This window comes from Sprattus sprattus (genome assembly GCF_963457725.1).
Source record: "Sprattus sprattus genome assembly, chromosome: 5".
Classification (NCBI taxonomy): domain Eukaryota; kingdom Metazoa; phylum Chordata; class Actinopteri; order Clupeiformes; family Clupeidae; genus Sprattus; species Sprattus sprattus.
Window position 1 is genome coordinate 21,534,399 of NC_137924.1, and position 20,488 is coordinate 21,554,886.

The 20,488-nt window shown below is 45.8% G+C and overlaps 1 protein-coding gene across 1 annotated transcript in view; it reads right to left on the bottom strand.

Moving 5' to 3' along the window:
• Nucleotides 1–5,085: 5,085 nt before the first annotated feature.
• slc49a4 (solute carrier family 49 member 4) overlaps nucleotides 5,086–20,488 on the bottom strand; it is a 35,368-nt gene continuing 19,965 nt past the window's right edge. The window contains exons 6-9 of the mRNA XM_080838476.1: nucleotides 19,600–19,667; nucleotides 14,929–15,056; nucleotides 13,839–14,021; nucleotides 5,086–7,575 (exon numbers count right to left, since the gene is read on the bottom strand). Of these exons, the coding sequence (XP_080694602.1) occupies nucleotides 7,460–7,575; nucleotides 13,839–14,021; nucleotides 14,929–15,056; nucleotides 19,600–19,667 (495 nt within the window). The 3' untranslated portion in view covers nucleotides 5,086–7,459. The remainder of the gene's footprint in view (nucleotides 7,576–13,838; nucleotides 14,022–14,928; nucleotides 15,057–19,599; nucleotides 19,668–20,488) is intronic.

Here is a 20,488-nt window from a genome sequence, read left to right on the forward strand (position 1 = left end):
TCTTGGTCCTGGATAAAACTAAGCGGTAGCGTTCTGAGTAAGCTGCAGGTTATCAATAGTCTTTTTTAGGAGAAAATCAGTACAATAGTCCACCCGACTGGAGATAAAAGCATTGATTAGCTTCTCTTGATCATTTTGGGACATGGATTCATACTTTATTTTTTATAATGACAGAAGGCTATTTTGGTGAGTGTTTTGATATGTCTGGTCAATGTCTGGTCTCACATCTGAGTCTATTAGAATGCCAAGATTTCGGTCTCCTTTCTTGGTCCAAGAATTGAGGTGTTTACTAATACAAATCCTCCTCTCTTTATTGCCAAACACAATAATCTCTATTTTGCCCTTTTTATTTTAGGAACATTTTGGCTCATCCAATTATTAATTTGCTCTAAACATTGACGCAGTGAGTCTTTTGGGCTATAGCCATCTGGAGAGGGAGCCAGATATCTGTGTATCATCTGCGTATCAACTATAGTAGACAATGAGGCTATTCTGTAGAATGGCAGCATATAGAGACTGAACAGAGCAGAGAGGCATTGACCAACCAACACAGGAGACTCACACAGAAACTGTACATTAAGTCAGTATGTCTCTGGGGGCAGAGGCGTGATAAGGAAGGATTTATGGATGCTTCAGTAAATCTATCTTGATCCTAGGGGATGGGGATGGGGAGGACAATGGCCACCCCCTGCCCATGATAAACTGCCACCTGTACAGCCTGGCCTGTCAGTCAACCCCCCTGCTCATGTTCTTCCTCTCGCTGCTCTCAAAGCAAGGCTGCAGTGTGTGTGTGTGTGTGTGTGTGTGTGTGTGTATGTAAGACAGAGACAAATGGAGTATGTGTGTACTGTCTGAGGTCACCATTTCCACTTCAACTGGCATTGATTTATGTCTTTGATTCTTTTCCACACAACAAAAGTATGAGGTCTTTTCAAATGGTGCGTTTTTAAAATAAATACCTGCCAATCAATGCTGGGGCCACTGACTGGCATTGCAGTTCATGAGCTGATTAGACATTATTTACCCTTCATTTCTTCCATAGAGGAGAACTAAAGAAGTGGAAGCCCATGAATTAGCCTGTCTCTGTGTGGGTGTGACCCCCTCCACCCCAGTCACCATCAGTTCCACTGCCCTCTCCTGGATGCTGCCCATGTTAGGTGGACCGGAGGAGAGGGTGCAGGAGGTGGAGATGGAGGAGGAGGAGGTGTCCTTGACGTCAGCGTTGCTGCGGTGATGGCCGCGGCAGCAGCTGCTGGAACAGCGGCCCGTCACAGCGTGACTGCTCCACTGCCGCGGCGACAGGTTAATGAAGCCGATGACCCGAGCTGGCTGCCCCTGGCAACCTTTGCCTCTTCTCGCTCTCCTTTTTTGTCTCCATCTCTCGCTTTTGCATCTCTCACTCGCTCTATCTAAATGTGGAAGCTAAATGGTACATCTTCACCCACTGCTCTTGCCAATCACACACACACACACACACACACATACAAATGAACAGACACACACACACACCCACATTAAGGGGAATAGATGCACGCACACACACACACACGTTTCTCCATCTCTCTTTCTCTCCAAAACACCTTGAAGCTCACAATGATGAGCTGTTGAATCCAAACGGGCTGCATCAAAGGGAAAATTTCTTCTGAGCTGAGGTCATCGTTCACACAAACTGCAAAATCTTTTTCCTGGGATGATAAAACCAGGAGACCTCTGCTGTTCTGCCTCTCTCCCCAGGCACACATCCTGTGAGGCCCCTTCTGTTGGTTTAAAGTCAGCTGCCTTCAACAGGCTCTCTGCCCTCTGCATTAATAGAGAGGGAGAGAGAGAGAGAGAGAGAGAGAGAGAGAGAGAGAGAGAGAGAGAGAGAGAGGCGGTGCTGTAGGCAGAGGTGTGCAGTGATTTAAAAGAGATGCCTGCACGATCAAAAGACCTCCAATCCCCTCTGTCAGCTGCTGAAGTATTTCCGCTTGCCTGGCCCTCATAATTGCATGAAGTCTGGCAAGACACGATGCTTTGGTTAGTGGCCACATCTCCCTACGTTAGAGAGGCACAACTGAACCTGAGCTTGATTCTGCATGCTTTACTTTTCCTCAGCCATCACCCATTTTTCCCTGTGTCCAGACAATTCCCCCAGCTTTTCCACAAATCCTTAACTAAGCAAAATATAAAAACAGAGCTGACCTCGTCCCATCTGTTAAGGGCAGACTATACAAGTGCACAGTAATGCGCCAAGACAGCAGCGAAGAAGGTAATGGCTGCAGAGCTCCAGGTGAGGCCACTGATGGATGGTCCCGCTACACAGCAGTAGCATCACCTGTCCATAAAAATAAACATCATTTGCCATTTTTCCTGGTGAGCAAGCTTGAAGTTATTGTGCATACTTGCTATTGTGCAGCTCAATCCAGCCCTTGCTGTATCATTTGGGAATGGCTACAAGCAAGACAACACCTGCTACTATTTAAATAAGGATTGCTTACCCCTTAGACATACAAAGACATGCAAGACAGTCTGTCTGTTGCAGTCCATCTTGCGCTTTTATTTACAATTTGTCAGAGCGCGATGGTAAACGCATTTGTTGTGAAGGAATCTCAAGGGACGACAACGCGTGTCAGTGCATTCCTCAAAGTCAAACACTGATGCGCCTCCTAATGAACGAACAGCTGTCGAACGCTTGCGACTCCCATCTCCTCTAATATTTGGGAAATGAGTGACAGACAGAGCTAAAGCATCTGAACCTAATGAGGCGAGTGAGGCCATTTGTCTTCGGTACAGGTTGCTGTTTAACAGACGAGTCGTCTTGTCACATCCTCTCAGGAGGGAACGCTGCTGAACGCGAGAGGGAGGACACGAGGGCATTGGCGGGAGAGTGGCATGTTCACGCGCGGGGGCGACTTGAGCATCATCAAACAAGAACGGAAAAGTAGGCTATTGGAATGTTCCGCAGGCTGACCAGTTCGAAACGGTAATTTCTCTCAGTGCGTGACAGGAGGACATAAACACCTGATGGGTTGTCACACAAAACACACACAAGAGATGCAATCGAATAGAGAATGGGAGTTACCGTCGTCATTTTGTATGCTGCAGATTGGCGTTTTTGCAATCCTTGTGGGTTTTTAAAAATCATCAAAATAATGCCTGTAGGTAGTTAATTAACTGATTGAGAGGCCCCACATTTGATTCTCTTTAGTAAATGCATGTGAAATGCATTTGAACTTTTTTCAAAATCAAGCATCAAAACGGCACTCACTAGTGGACTGCCTAAAAACCAATGAGTAAAAGGCCTGCCAGCTCTATCCCCAATTGGCCGACAGTGGTCCACTGGCCTTTTGCTTTAGACCCATTATATCTCTCAAATATATCTGTTGATGTCCCTCTGCTGACAGTAAGAAAAATACAGACTACAAAGCAAGTCACTAAGCTAATGCATCACCAGTGGCGCGTTCCGTTTACCTTTAGCTAGGAATGACCTGAGTACCATACCTGAGTTGGAAAACCAACCTTCTCTTAGCACTACAGTTGTCTTTTATGTCCTTATGAAGTCCTTCATCGTTTTCCAATGAGGTCAAGGAAATGTTGTTAGGAAAAGAGGAGTGTAATATGTTTTTGGACTATTCGACCTCAGACAAGTTCTTGTTTTGCTTTTGTTTTTAAAAAGCTTGCTCCCTCCCTCCAAGCGGTGCGAGCCAAACCGCTGACTGAGCTGTGATGCATTCAGACACATTTGCAATTCAAGAGTGGAGTTAAGCCTCGCGTCGCATGAACAGAACATTTTGTTTCACAGACATGGACCAGAATGGATTGCTTCCACACCAAATGTGCAGAGCTCTACACCCCTTGCCTCTCACCTGAACAGCAGCCTTTTCAAATGTTTACCAAGACTGCACCTGGGCCTCAATAAGGCTGCCCTTCAAACTTTACACTCAGACTGGATGAGGACCAAAGAGGGAAGGCTGCACCTTAGAATATCGACTCGTATCTCTCCTTATTTCTCACTTTTTTTTCTGTCCATCTCCTTCTAGAGCTCTCACTTCATCTTGCCCTCTCTCTGTATAGTTTTCTCCTTCTAAGAAGCACTCTAGTCAATTATTAGGGTTCTCCACATCATTCCTCCTCTCCGTATCTTTTTGCAGTACACTCTCAGACAAATCCTATAAAAAGTGAGTTTGAAGTGTATAGTACAATGAAGACCAGTCCACGTCTCACGAGCAGAGTGGACAGTTCATGGCTGGCTCAGTGCAACCTGAATAGTGAGGATATCCTTGAAAGTGTGGCCATCCTCCGGAAGGGGCACCAGGTTAACATTGAGACCTGCAGCTGCTCTGAGTTGACACCCCAGGCACATGTTGTACATTTCCAGGCAGGAAGAGACAAGCTGTCTGGCTAAGCCAGTGGTCCCCTTTGTGAATGAGGAGTGAGGAAGACTGGACAGTATGGGCTGAAGCAGGATTACAGGACCACATTACACACACACACACACACACACACACACACACAGGGAAGAATCAGGGCCCTTCTATTCAACTCTACAGCTATCTGTGACCTCATTCTTAGCTAAGGGAGGGGGCTGGGTGTCTGTGCGTGCATGTGTTTGCGATGAGGGGGACATGCCGTGCTTGCTAGCTCAAACACATGAGCTCACTCGAGTGGAAGGTCGTGATTTGTTTCCATCTCGGGAGGTGCGTGTGTGGGTGTACCTATCTGTGTTTGTGTGTGATGAGTGTGTTTGTAAGACTGTGTGTTGGGACTTGGGAGTGGGGTATTTTTATGTTGCATGCTAACTGAAGGAATGGAGGCTTGCACGAATGTCTCCCGTTTGCCTGAGGAGTGTGTTGATGTAAAAGTTTTATAACACTTAACCACTGCACATGCTGAGTATGATTTGTGGTATTTGTAAGGGGGTTCTCTTCAGAACAACAAGGCGAGGCAGACTTCTGAAAAAAGAAAGTCGTTTTAATAAGGTGCAGAAAATCGTTGACATACATCTCACAGAAAGGGCAAGGACAAGGACAACCACAGTACAGCATGAACCCCTGTTTTATATAACAAGAGAGCACACACCAGTGAGAACTGGTATCGTCCCATGACCCTGAAACTGCATTGAGATGACGCCATTGTCACAGTGAGAAAGAGAGAGAGGAGAGCAGGAGGAAAAGAGAGCAGGAGAAAGAGAGAGAGTGGGTGGGAGGGAGGAAGAAAATGCAAAATGCACAGTCACTGTTAATTAAGGCAACATTTTCACCAGGTAAAAGACACCATCTTTTTTTACAAAGTGGAATCACTCCGTACGAGACTCTTCCCTTCACTCTGTCCTATGCACAGCACAACACAGCAGAGGAAGGGGCAACACACACAGAGCCTCTTACCAACATTGAACCGTGTTAAAATATCACACCGCTACACTCAACCCATCTTAAATGGGGTAAAAACAGGCCATGGAGTCCATGTGGAGCGGTCGATCTCCCAGAAGATCCTCAGACATCCAGTGGTCTGGTGGCCATGGTCAGCTCAGGTCCCCACTTCTGGGCAGCCAGAGAGGGGGGACTTGTTCTCTCTTTGAAGCCTGGGCCAGAGCCAGGGGAGACCCTCGCTAAATTACACATTTCATTAGGCTTTGGCCTCGCCTCATCCGCCCCAAACACATCCTCTCAAGCCTCTAAGGAGCAGAAATCCCAAATGCCGGGAGCCTGTGGAGTTAGGCAGGGATGTGTGTGTGTGTGTGTGTGTGTGTGTGTGTGTGTGTGTGTATGGTCGGGGGTCTGCACAACTGAGTAGTGGCTTGAGAAGACAGGGGAGTCTATTTCCAAAAGCCTACACAAACCCCTCGACACAGCTGTGGGTCCAGTCTGTGAAAGTCTTTGCACAGGTCCTTACTTTTGAATCCGGGTCACAGCTTGCTGGGGAGATCTCTTTAAAGTCCCCCACTGAAGAAAAAAAAAAAAAAGGATTCATGTTTAATCAGATGTCTGACGTGGCATGGGTAGGGATGGTGCAGTTGCTGCCGAGAGTGGGTCTGTTGGGCACAGCGCTCCCTGCTGGTGAACTCTGTGCACTGTAGTTACAGCAGGGCACCAGTGCCACTTGTGCAGTCGCTCTCCATGCTGTGTGGTTTGCTGGCTAGAGTTTCCATAGTGTGTTCTAACAGTCTTGGTTATCCACAGCGGTATTTTGACAGAATTAGTGTTCTGATCCCTTGAATAAATAAACATCGTTTTAAACAAGTACAGCAACTGTATCAAAACTGAGTTAAAAAAAAAAACCGTTTAAAACATGCTCGGCACAAGTGAGGTTAGGCTTCCATGAGAACTGGAAAGGTTACAAAAGTTCCATGACTACCATCTGAAATAACATGACAACCCCAACCCTGTGCATTGTGTGGTTCCAATAACCGGGCCCACAGGTCCTGTGGAAATGGCAAAACCGCTATACGTTGACCACTAAGCGCATCACTTCCTCAGTAAGCAAACCCACCCTTAAAAAAGCATCACCAAAAAAGAGGTCTATATGGTAAAGCAGGTTGCTGATTGGGTGCCCATTTAGTTACACTAACAAGGCATGGTAACCCATGTCCAATCATAACCGGCATTACAAAAAACCTACTCCATAAAGAAGAGAGAAATGGATTACTAATCACCATTTGCATAATAGGTCTGGGGGGTGGGCCATATGTAATTTCATAATCGGCACAGGTCATTGAAATCGCCTACATTTTCCAAACGGACACACCTCCGCCCCTATGTTGCTCTTCAGAAGTGGATGTTAAGAGTGACTTTGAACCACTGAGTGCTCCCTTGTTGCAGTGACGCCACAGCCTCCGTCAAGGCTCTGATTAAGAGTGTGTCTGGTTCATCAGCAGCGCTAACGAGCTAAGCTGCATGGTACTAGTGTGTTTGAGCTAGCATGGCTTTACTGAGAGCTCCTACATCTATGGCTAGAGAAACAACCACTCCACCCATTTGAACATTGTAAACAAAAGAGGTCCCTCATGCCCAAAACTGGGGTGACATTGTTATCACCTTCAGACAATATTTATATATTTATATATATATAAAAAACGACATTAATAATTATAAAACCAAGACCAAGAATTATCAAGACCAAGAGAGAAAAAGCTCAGCGTTGGTAAGAAACATTAACTACACTAAGTGACATTAGGACTTTAGGTCCTTTTTTTTCTCCCTTGTGATCCCGATCAATATCTTGAAAGCAACTGTCGTCACCTACTTTTACAACATTAACAACAAACAGCATACAGCAGGTCCTCTTAGAGTATCAAAGTCAATAAAACCAGAGGACAGACACAGCGCCATGTCTGTCTTGCTGCTCTAGCAGTTTCAGTTTCCTCTTCTGTGTGCAATCCAGCGCAAAAAACTGCAATTTCATTCCTTTCTCATTCTCTCTTTCTTTAAAAAAAAAGGGCTGTAGCTTCTCCTTTTTTTCTTGAAAAAGGGTGATGTTGAGTTCAGACGGACACAAAGACGTCCAGGTAGAGGCGGTCGTAGGACTCTCGGAACATGAGGATGAGGATGAGACTGAAGACACAGGACCCCGTCACACACCAGTTCAACCAGGATGTATCTAAGTGGAGAAGAGAGAAAAAAAAACACAACACAACTCAAGACTCAGTTGGGGTTCAGGCATAATAGCAGCACACAATGCTAAGAGCATGTTGAGGCGGAGTGTTCATGTAACAATTTCTGTGGCCTGGGTGAACTGAAAGGATGATTAGGCTTGGAGTGCTCTGCTAAAAAAAGACATCTCTGAAGAGCGCAGGGGTTCGATGTGTGGGAAGAGATGTGAGCAACCATAATAACTGACGAATGTTTTAACAGCTGTTGTTTAAAAAAAAACAAAAAACATCACATTTTGTTGTTTTGTATTGTAATTTTTCTTTAAGCAGGGCAGTCACATTAAGAATGAATCTTTTTTGCAAGTGCCAAGAAGCCACATTTTGGCAGACTAAACTCTTCCACTGAGTGAAACCAGGACATTTTCTGACATTATAACTGCTCAGTGTTTGCCTCTGCAGTCAGCAAAAACCTTCCTAGACTTCCAAAACAATTCATCATAATCCACCCAGTTACAGCTGCCACTGACTCCGAATGAGAGAGCTACCACATTTATCACACATTCCATTTGTACTGCACCAGCGACTGCTACTTGTTCTGCTGCGGTTAAGTATTAAGAAGCATCTTCACCCTCAGGTCTGAGAACACATAACATCACACTTCCTTGACAATACAATTCAATTATAGCACTGCTTCCTACAGGCTGAGGTGCAAAGCCAAGACCAACGCTGACAGTGTCTATGCACATTTTTCTCTGCACTTCCACACACAATTTTTTCCATCTATTGGCAATTAGATAGATCCTTTCAGAATTTCCTTAGAGAGAGAGAGAGAGAGAGAAATAGAGAAAGAGAAAAAGTAAGTAAGTAAGTAAGGAGGTAAGTATGTATTTATTAATTTACTAATTGCCAATAGATAGATAGTACACACCAGGAACACGAACAAAACAAAAATGGCATTCATGAAAAGTGTGATGGGTTTCAAACACTAAGTGTGTGTGAGCAAACAGAACCCAAGTGCCCCCATGGAGGGCACCTCACTGCCAGCGCCCCTGTGGAAGGCACATAATTGCCAGTTGAAAGTGAGTAGGTTATGGCCAACAGCAGACACCGCTCCAAAGCATCTGTGGCCCAGTAGGGGACTCCTCCAAAAATAGACGGAAATAAGCAGGTCAAACAACAAGACCCCCCGGAACTCAGCAAGCCTGTTCATCTTAATACAAAATAGGTCTGGTTTGCAGGTCTAGTGATGTCTGGTCTGAGACAGCAGGCGTGATCAATGGCCCAGCGAGCACCATGCAGGGTGCTGGATCGATGGCGAGCTGGAAGCAAAGCATGCTGGGTCATCACCTTGTTCTGGGAGGACCGGTGCCGAGATGAAAACATCTAGCATGGCGGGTTTCAAATAAAGAAATAAAAAGAAAATATAAAAAGAGAACATGCTGTATGAACGGAATCAGTGGTGGACACAAAGGACTGTGAGCCTCAATTTGTTCTAACTTTTCGAACTTTTCTCTACTGGATCTTTACACTTACAAGTCTAAACGGCTTTGTATGCTCATCTCAAAACCAACCGCATTACGGCTCATCTGTCCAGAGTGACACTCCAGTTCCTCTAAGGAGCACTCAAAGTGCCTCTAAATGAAGACCCAAACAGAAAACAAAAACAAAGACAAAACGAGCATAATGAAGGGGAACGGAGAGTGAAAAGAAGGCGAGAGATATAGGTGCTGTGACTGGGAGCGGAACAGACCAGCAGGGACGCTTCATACATCACCGGTTCTCAGACACACACACACAGACACACACAGACACACACACACACACACACACACACACTCCCGGTGAGATCGCTCTCATTAATCAGGCCCTCTCCTGCTCTCGGCCGGGTGAAGGCGGCAGCTCCTTCAGGTTAATAGAGTTGTGTTTATCTGGCCCGGCGTGTCTGCGGCTCACGCCGACCAACTGGTCTCATCAATTTAGTAGGAGATGCAGGAGCAGGTAGCGGAGCCGAGATGAGCTAAAGGTGCTAGCGGTCTGGGTTAGCGGCAGCCCAATGAATGGTAATGAGAGTGGGGCGCTGCCTGCTCACACGCAGGTAATCCAATCAAACGCTTCTGTTGGGGTCAGAGCGGCCGAGGGCACAGCTGGTGATCTCTAGCGCTGCGTTATTTGCTACAGGGGGGGTGGTGGTGGTGGGGTTTGGGGATGACGGGCCATTTGGAATGACCCGCACAAACAGAAGTGGTTAAGGGTTGACAACTTCTCAAAGTCTTCCTCTCTTGTTCTGCTACTTTTTTCGCAGACTTCTTTCAGACATTAGTTTAGTGCTCCTTTAGTCCTGCCTCATCCCCACCCACCCCCCCCCCCCCCCCTCTCCTGAAAGGGTTGTCAGCGAGACTGATGCTATAGAAAAAGCGGAGTCTCGCCGCTGTGATGGTCTGCCTTTTGCATGCTGAGCCAGGACATGACGGCTGTGGATAGAAGCGTTTCCCATCACTTTAACACCAGCTCCTTGCTCCACTGTCAGCTGGGGGTGGAGAGAGTGTGTGGGGAAGGCCAAGGCATCTCAGAGGTGCCGTCTTTTATTGCTGTAATTACTCTTAATTGTTGCCGTTTCATCGCGCAGAGTGATAGTGCTTTTGCTGTGTGTGTGTGTGTGTGTGTGTGTGTGTGTGTGTGTGTATGTTGGGAGGGTGGAAGTTTAATGTCTGTGTGCTCTCTGCCTTTCACCAGAGTGACTGGTGTAGGGCTGAAAGTTAGCAGGTCCAATTATCTCTGCATGCAAGGACATGATGGCACACAAATATAACATCCATCATTGAGGGCGGGTTTTAAAGAATGAAAAAAATACATATACACCAAAAATATAGACCACCATATAGAACCATTACATGGAAATTACACTTTTACTCCAAATAACAATTATTCTACCATTGAACACATGGTGGGGGGAAATCGTTTTTTAGAGTAAGATTGATTTGAATTGGCACTTCGGAAAGTAGCTATGTGTATGGGCATAACTAGGCCTCCTGTGGAGCCATCAAACCAAAAACTATGAAAGCAGCTCAGTGAATAAGAAAACAGACGACATCTCTGAAGAAAAAAGATGTTGGGGGGGGGGGATACAAAAAAAATGGGAAAGAAGAAGAAAATGACTTCAGTAAAGCTTTTTGACCTGTCAGTGGCACATGAAAACAACAGGAAGACGTGCGGGCGGAGTGGACCTGCGGAGCGACAGCTCTTTGATGGAGACACAAAGAGGCTGGGGCTCAGCTGGGCTGTGGAGGCGCTGGTGGAGGCCTGCTTTGCATTCCGCCCGCTTACCCGTGCTAAATCACCGCAGCACGGCGCACAAGTGCACATCAGCACCGGCGGCAAGCAGCGGTGAAGACGACGCCAGGGCAGTTCTCATTCAGACGGTGTGTGTTGTCGACACTAGGGGATAGGGGGTGAGGGAGAGGGGGATGGTTGGGAGGGGGGGAGCATCAGTGACCAAAGGGAATTTCATCAGCAGTCTCACGACTCGGGAACAGGGGAGGCCGTAAAGGAGCGAGGGACACACAGAAACATGATGTCTTTCTAAGCCAATCCAGCCATGATCAAAGTATCATTTACAAACATGTCAGTTTTTAAAAGGCAAAGAGAACAGAAACCTGTTGACTAGGGCAGGGGAGGGCAATTTGAAACAAACTGCAAAGCAGAACTCAGTCAAGTCAATAGTTCTTTGAGTCCCCAGTGAAAGAGGACGGTAATGGACTACATTAATCTTTTGTTTAAAAAAAAAAAAAAAGCGATCAGGTAATGGAGAAGCAATGATTTTTCCATTCAATCTGTGCCTTTGAAATGGCAATGAGTGATCAAAGAAATGTGAGTGTCCGAGGGCGAGTCTCCGAGTTTGGAGTGTGGTCTTGTATGAAATGCAATTAATCCTCTTTTAGGAAATCCCCAATAAAATGCTAACAATTTCCTGCATCCTGCAGAGAAAGTTCCTTTTGTTTTCTTAGTGGAGTAGGTTGTTTGTATTGCTAAGGACATGGGGATGTGTGTGAGTGTGTCTGTGTGTGTGTGAGTGTGTGTGTGTGAATGAGTGAGTGAGTGTGTGTGGGGGGGGTTGTTGTTGCTAGGCGCAGCTAAGAAGGAGATCTGATGAAACAAGCAGAAATCCAAATCATCTCGATCAGATTCAACTGTCTGCCAACGCAGATGAACTCAGAGGTGGGCCGACAGAAAAACAAACACACACACACACACACACACACACACACACACACACACACACACACACACACACACACACACACGCACACAAACACACACATACATACAATCTCTTTACGTACGTCTCCCTCTTTCTCTCTCACACACAGACACACAGACACACAAAGACACACACAGACACACACAAAGACACACACAGACACACACACACACACACACACACACACAAACGCACGCACACACTGTTTTACTACGCTGAAAACAAAGTGGTCTGAAGAAATGGACATGTTGCCCCTGAGTGAATTCACTCCCTCCAAGAACCCTTACATTGTCTTACTTCCAGCCAATGTCAAGGAAGCATCACACACACAAATCTATGAATGACGCAACACAGAACGACTGCAGTCCCAGTTCACCACCTCTGTGCCCGTGTTCCAGCAGTCCACTCTCACTCACAGACATGGTGCTGGCACTGATCTGCTGCTGATAAGGAGATGAGATGCTTAGAGAGCTCAGCCAGGCTTATCTCATCCTGCCCCAATCACCTCCTTGGGGGTGCGGAAAGGGGTGGGGGGTGGGTGGGTGTGAGGGGGGCTGGTGCCAGTCAGCCTTAATATTAGGACTGCCTCCAGCACCCCCTTTAAACCCACCGTTAGAGAATATACCAGGGCTGTCAGTTCAAACATTATAGAGGAAAGATGGCAAGAGGAGAGAGAGAGAGACAGAGAGAGAGAGAGAGAGAGAGAGAGAGAGAGAAAGAGAAAGAGAGAGCTGTCTGTGAGTGAGATAGAGAAAAGGAAGGCAAGAAAAAGACAGGAGACAAGGAGAGGAGACAGAAAGTGTGAGGTATAGGGAGAGGGAGATAGAGCGAACGAACGAGAAAAAGAGAGGGAGTGAAAGAGAGAATAACATTAATAGAACCCTGAGTTTTTTCCCCACGGAGCAGATATCTTCATCTGAGGAGGACGCCGATGGAGTCTGGCTCAGTCTCCGCTGCAGTGTAATTCATCATGACTCATGGCTGCTGCCCTACGATTACAACCAGCCCCGCACACCTTCTCCCCCAGCTAATGCATATGAATGAGCACCTGTCCTCTGTCAACACCACCCCCAACCCCCCACCCCTCCCTCCCACCAACACCACAGCACTGGGGCACAGAGGGGCTGCTGGCCTGGGCTTGTTTCCTGGGGGCAGGGGCAGAGCACCTGTGGCTGTAAAGACTCCAGCACAGACCCAAACCATCTGGGTGTGGATAACAACACACCATCATGCTGTTGGGTTAGGGGTCGCTTACACAGAGCATCACCTGTAGCGCCCCCCCCCCCCCCCCCCCAATTGAATCAGGAGACAGTAGAGCAGTAGAGCGAGATGCAGATTTAGAGAGGGCATGTTTGGCCGACTGCACAGAGAGGAAGTGAGGAAGGGTTTGGGAGGTTGGGGATGGGGGTTCTGTCTGTGTTCCCAGAGCACATTATTCACCATTGGTCCTAATTGGTTCTGTGATGCGCATAACCTTATGCTGGGAGGTTAATCAGCTCGGGCAAACACAGCAGGCTCTGCCTCTAAAGAGGCATCAAGCACGCCGCTCTGCATCTGCAGCTTCAACTTGGTTGGGTTTCATATCTGACCCTCTATTTCTGTTCTACCCAATACCCCCAACCCGAAAGAAATAAAAACAGAAGAAAATTCCATCCTTTTTTTGCTCAGGAGCGTGGGTGAGCAAAGAGAATGGATTCTACCTGTGTGTTTGTGTGTATGTGTGGGTAGGGGGTTAGGAGCCAAAATAATACAATGAGAAGAAGCACTGTCGAGTTCAGCGCTGAACATAAAAACAAAATAAAAGTATTGAGTTTCCCTTCATATCTGGAAGCCAACAGGGACAGTGGTAATATACTGCAGAGCCTGGGTTTACTCAAACGGAGATGCCTGGAACTGTATGGTTAAAAAACAAAAGTTTCAGCCTAAGGAAGTGTTCCAGTTATGGGAGAACAGGAGGAGGTGTAGAGGAAGAGATGAGGCGAGCGAAGAGGAGAACACAACGGATGTCGATACCTGTGAAGTAGAAGGTGAGGAAGAAGAGGAGGAGGCCTGTGAAGAGGTTGCTGAGGAAGGTGACCACTCCGCAGGTGATGCCCTCAGGCACTGGGTAGACCGTCTCGATGAAGAGCTCGAAGAAGATGGGTACGCTGCTGTTGATGAAGACACCAAGCAGGATACAGGAGGTGTAGAGCGTGGCTACAGAGAGAGAGCGATAGAAAGAGAGAGAGAGACAGAGAGAGAGAAAGAGAGTGCGCACACACACACACACACACACACACACACACACACACACACATACACACCAAAAAACAACATTTACCAACATGGAAACAACATTCAACAGCATCATGTTTGTGACCTTGCCTCAAAACCTGCACCAGCCAAGTCACCACACAGAGAAAACATATCAATGCAATGATCCAAACAGCCCGTATCACAACACGTCCTGGTACAAAATGTACATGTGATCTCTGCGGGACCCGCTTGGCGCCGGTTGGCAATGCCAGGTGGACGGGCACACCCTGCGCTTTCCCTGGCATCGATCTACCACTGTCGCCATGTGTGCTGAGACAAAAGGCAGGTGCCGCAGCGTGAGTATGATGATAATGGATGGCCACGTAGGAGCTGGCAAAGCAAAGCTGGGCATATGTTGGATTTCGGGGCGTGCTTGTGCCCGGGGTGCGCCCAGGATGCCTCGTTTCCCGTCACTGATCTGGACCTAATGATCTCCTCTGCTTCCAGCTTGAGCGTCTCTTTCTTTTTCTGCACACCCCCCCCCCCCCCCCCACCGTTACGGCTTCATCGGCGGAGCCAGATAAACACAGCTGCACTGACAGGCTTCTAATGAGAGATGTTTGACTAAGCCTCGGTGGCAAACACCCCCAAACTCCCCACCCCAACTCTCACTTCAAGCTCGATAGATCTATCTTGCAGGAGTCTACACAATTTCCTGAGGGGATATGATGAAGTAACTGGCTTCTGAGAGCCTCAAACATTTGAGGGCAGGTGCATGCTAGAAAGATCATCTCTTTCGTCTGGCGGTTGCTAAGAAACAGACCAAGTTCAGGCTCAGCTCCCTAGATTCGTTCCTGTGTGGACGTACCTTTGGTGGAGGGCAGGTGGGTGAGCCTGGTCAGGCAGGTGAGGGTGAACCAGGTGGCGGAGAGTGAGGCGCCGGCCAGCATCAGCACCAGGATCAGCTTAAGCATCCCCCGGATGGAGTCAGCAAACCTGCACAGAGCAACCAGACTCCTTAGCGCTTTCTGACCTGGGATCAGTTTTGGCCAATTATGAGGGAATCCGAACAGCTCAAACTACTTTACCACTCTCAGAATTTGCACATGAAAAAAAAACAAACACACAAATTGATTGTTGCCTACTACACAACCCCTCCCAATGGGACACCGCTGAAACACATCCGAACATCTCCAGTTACGCTACAATTGAGTTTCTAGTTTTTAAGGGCCAAATAAACTGCCACATCCACACATGTCTCAGATAACAGATGGTTTAATAAGGAATTAATCTGTAAAGGCTGATGTTCTTTTTTTCCCCTCAAATTGCCCTCCAGTCAGACACAAAATTATATTGAATTCCAGGCGAAAGATTGAGTATGAATACATCTTTTAAGGCAGTAAAAGCTACCTTTGAGCATGTAGTTCATATTCATCCAGACTGCTTAAGCCTCTTTTTACAAAAACCCATTTATGTATCAGGTAAAAACAACATGGGATAGATTTTCATTCCCACTCAGTCTATTCTATTTCCACCAGACTGTATTAAATGGGATGCAATGGAGCACAAACCTCTGAGAGATGTGTAAATCATGCAGGTCTCATTCCAGTTAACCTGGCTATGAACTGTCCTAGCTATCTCTAGCTTAATGAACCATCTTAATAGTTGGCAGTTGCTGGTGTTTATTAATATGAACTGATACGCTGTTAAATTAAATTAAAGTGGGGGCGAAGCACCCTAAGGGTTTCTACCTTTTCCTATTACAATGTATTAAGTTAAAGAGACTGAAGAGACTGTAGCGTCAGCTTGATAACTAACCATCATTTCATGCTAAATGAAACTGCCATTTCAAACTGTTTAAGGTTATCTGTAAGTTTCCTTAGCTAGCTAGTTAGTTAGTTAGATGGCATAGCAACTACACATAGCAACCAGGAAACACAGTTTACTGCACAGCCTAAAGAAAAGTGTAATGTCTAAATATCAGCTCACCAATAAAAGGCAGTCTAGGGATAAGAGTAATCACAACCACTTGCTGATTATGTTTAATGGCTTCTCATAGACATTGCAAAAAAAGAGAAATAATGGAACATCAATGGGGCAAGGGCTTACTCTGATATCAATGTAGTGAATCAAGGGGGAGAAGTGCCCCTACCCCCTGCTCTTCTTAAACAACTTAATCCAGTCGTTCAAAGTCCCACTGGAGCCGTGTCAGAAGATTACCGTTAATGTTACAAGGTCGCCAGGGGATAGATTAATGATTTGACTTTGTCGTTTAGCTTCCATTCCGACAGTGAAACAGAACAGTAAAACAGCGATAAATAAATGGCTTTCAGTGTGGGAATGAGATATGTACTCTTACTCAAACTTCCCTATCCAATAATCATTTTAGAGATCTGAGAATTGTGAATAGTGTTGTTTTGATTTGCAATTTGGTTATTCTGGTTTGGTGTTACTGGATTTCATATTATACAATAGTTGTTAGAACTTTCAAAATGAACTCATTGCGCCATTTCCTGAGGGAACCTTCGGAACCTTCATATCTAAGGTCTCTACAGAATATCTCCCTAACACACTCTCTCTATCTCAGTACACTCTCTATCTAGGACTCAGTTTCTCTCTTGCAGTCTTTCTGTTCATAGACATTCAAACATGGCAAGTCAGTGACAGTGTCTGTCTGTCTCTGTGTCACACAGACAGACAGACAGACAGACAGACAGACAGACAGACAGACAGACAGACAGACAGACAGACAGACAGACAGACAGACACACACACACACACACAGACACAGACACCCTCAAAGTTTTTAAATCAGTTAAATATCTCCCTACTTGCACATAGCTTGAGGCCTCCACTGTTATAATATATTGTCTCTGTGCTTTGACCTGTTCTGACAAGAATTAATAAACATCCTTAGAAAGACGACAGCCTGCTAGATAATTAACTCTCCATCCACAGCATATGAATTAATTATCTGTGCCTTTCTATTAATTCACAATGAATAAAAGTCTCTTAATTGTCCTACCGTGTCAGAGATAATTTTGCTCTGCAAGTCATGAAGCAACATCCAAAGTAGTAGATTGCTTTTGATGTCAGCTTAACTTATGAGTCAAAACATATCCGTGCATCTGCTACTGCGTGGATATTTAGAGGCTAACGATCGAGGGAATAGCACATTTATTACCCCCCCCCAAGCAACAGTCAGTGTTGCCAAAACAATTAGGCACCAGGCCATTCCTTTAGCCAGGGCTGATCAGAGAGAAAGAGAGGGAGAGATCATTTATTTGGTCTCTAATGGTAATTAGGGAGATGGGCGTCTGTGTTTGAGTTTGCGATTAATCCTGGGGTCCTGGAGACGGAGGGCTAATGTGGGATAGCGGTTGCCGGTTGCTGGTCCCTGGTGTCACCGCGGGCACAAGCTGTCGTGGGACAGGGAAGGGCCGCAGGACTGTTTGTCAGGTGTTCATGACAGCTGCAATGCCTTCCAGGAAATGAGATCTAATTGGCCAGCAGTGACGGCATGACTCATTCATGGTAAAAAAAGGAGGGGAAATAAGGAGGTGGCAGTTTACATTTTTTTTTTTTTTAAATTAGCACCAGTTGAAAAATGTCTGATACTATTTTAACAGATTGGTTTGTTTAGATATTGTGAAAATATGAAAGTGGACAAAAAAATACAAGGTCATTATGCTAAACATTTAGTTTGGCCTCCTTTTGAAGTTGCATCCGCAACTTTCATTCTCTGAAGATTATCATGTGTCTGGGTTTGAGAGAACAACAAAAGTGCCTCATCTGAACTAAAAAGAATGCAAAGGAAAGCAGTGACAGCTTTGAACTCATATTGCAGGTGGTTCTCTGCGTGGTGTTCCTCCTGGCCCTGGCCCCTTGGTGGTTCTAACAACTCAAACGACTGCCGACTCTTACGGCACCATCGCACAGGGCCTGCTCTACCCACCAACGGCAACAGGGGCATCTGTTGTGGGTTTTCTCACCTCCATCTTTCTCTTGTGACCCCCCCCCCCCCCCCCCCAGCCCACTTTCCTCCTCCCCACGACTCCCTCTCGTGTCTTTGGAGAGCTCCCAATTCCCCCTGCATGAGTGTGGTGAGATGCCAATCAGCTGTGCACCTACAGTCTTCAATTATTTTCTTCCGGCTCTCAGCAGCTGGAGCACTAACTTCCACTTAGCATAGTTCCAGCTATCGAGCCAGGCAGGTTACAGGCCTCAGCATTCTCAGACACACTGAGCCGGATTTTAATTTTGAGTATGCTGCCATCCCAACCCAACAAGGTGAATCATAGGACACCTGGAATTTGAACAGCATAATAGGAAGGACAATAGGGCATACTTTTTTTTCTAGGTATATTTAATACAATTAAGTGATTTGATATCTTGAATTGTTATTCTTAATCTCATTCTTATTAACATTCATTGATTGTTTTCAATTTTAATTATTTGTATTTGTTTAAATGTTTCTTTTTCTTTTGTTTTGGAAGACGTTTTGGACAAAAGTGTCTGCTAAATGCCTTAGGTCATCATCTACATACAGTTTAATCAATGTTTCCTAGCAATACTGCCAATATCAATCAGTATCTATACTGCTTAGATCAATATTTCCCAGAAACGTAGCTCAGGCCTCACCTCCAGTCAATGAGACGATGAAGGCATACTGATCTCACTGCTTACTTCCACCTCTACTTAACTTTCTAGAATCCTCTGTATCACCTGCCACCCCCCATCGATTAGCTATGACATGTACAAAAACATTGCTTCTCCCCTGGTCCACCCCTGAAAAGAACTGCTGATTGGGCCCAATAACAAGAGTTTATCCATCAGCTGAGCACAAATGAGGCCCTTCTGCCGACTGCAGGCTTCGAGCCCGTGGAGCCACCATCTATCCATCACGGAAAGGCCATTTCATTAACATCACCCTTGCCCACTCATTTAATTGCAAAGCACCGTTTAAAACATTGATGGAGGATAAACCGGTGTGGTCAGAGCACCCCAAAAGCCCTTCCTTTACAGACACACACACACACACACACAAATACACAAATACACAAATACACACAAAGACACAGACACAGACACAGACACAGACACAGACACAGACACAGACACAGACACAGACACAGACGACACAGACAGACACACTTTACCACCACCCATACAGACAAGTTTCAAAACGAAAAAGTCTCCACAAAACTGAGCAGCTGATGAATCAACAGGCTTCATCATCTACGCAGCTGCGACATAAAAACTAGAGACTGGAGTGATTAAGGGAAATCAGGAGATGCACAGTGCAATCATCATCATCATCATCATCATCATCAACAACAACAAAACACACAAAAAACCACCAGCAACAGCACGACTCCAGCATTAACTTGATTTGATGAAGAAAAATCAAAACTACAATAACAATGGAAAAACACAAACAGTCCTCATCACAAAAAAACTAACTTTGAATACAAATACTACATGGTAGGAATCATACGTGAAGACACTGGATGAAGATTTACACTATGATTCTGCTTACCTGGCCATCGCCACTCCAAACACGCAGCCTCCCACTGTGGACCAGAACCCAACCCAGCCCGCATCCACCTGTGGACAGACAGGAGAGGGTGATTCACTGCTCCACATGCAGAGCACAGCTCCAGACACGGCTCACAGCACCGGAGCCCGACTGCCTGCCGGCGGGCGCCTCGGCTTGCTCCTACAGATGATTAATTGCCAGACGATATTCGACCACTGGTTCTGAATGATGCCAAATGAGGATGATACAATAAAAAAGCCCAGCATGACTGTCTATGGGTCAATGCAGATGAATGAAACACAGATGGATGGCTTGGCAGCTTGAATCAAACCTATGTGACACCAAACAGTCACTGTTAGGTGGAGCTCTCTTCCAGGCTTAATTAGTCAATTAATTACTCCCTGTATAATCAACTAAAGCAAAGCTGTGGCCGTACTAATGCCCTGTGTTAATTACAGAGAAATACTAACGGTGCACCATTTCTTCATTGATTGCTTTTGTGTGCTTATTTGGGTTATGAGATGAGAACAGGAAAGCCACACATTTCCTCAAACCTGTTTTAATTAACCCATCACTGATTGCGGTTCTAAAGGAAACCCACTCATTAGCTCTCTACTTCTTAGTTTGGAGATTGACTGACAGAAATACGTACATTTTTAATGCTGTCTGACTACTGCAAAAAAAAAAGACAGAAAGAATCCAAAACAATCCATACACGATTACATTAATTAGCAACAATAAGGTGAGCTTGGCTAGAAAAGGCAGGATTTGTTCCATTTCAGCAATGTTCTGATACGGAGTCTATAAACCATGAAATCAATGCGAATAGTGCAAGCGGAATGCCAAAGCTGGAGACTCTTGGCACAAATAAGTGTGTTCATATCTTATA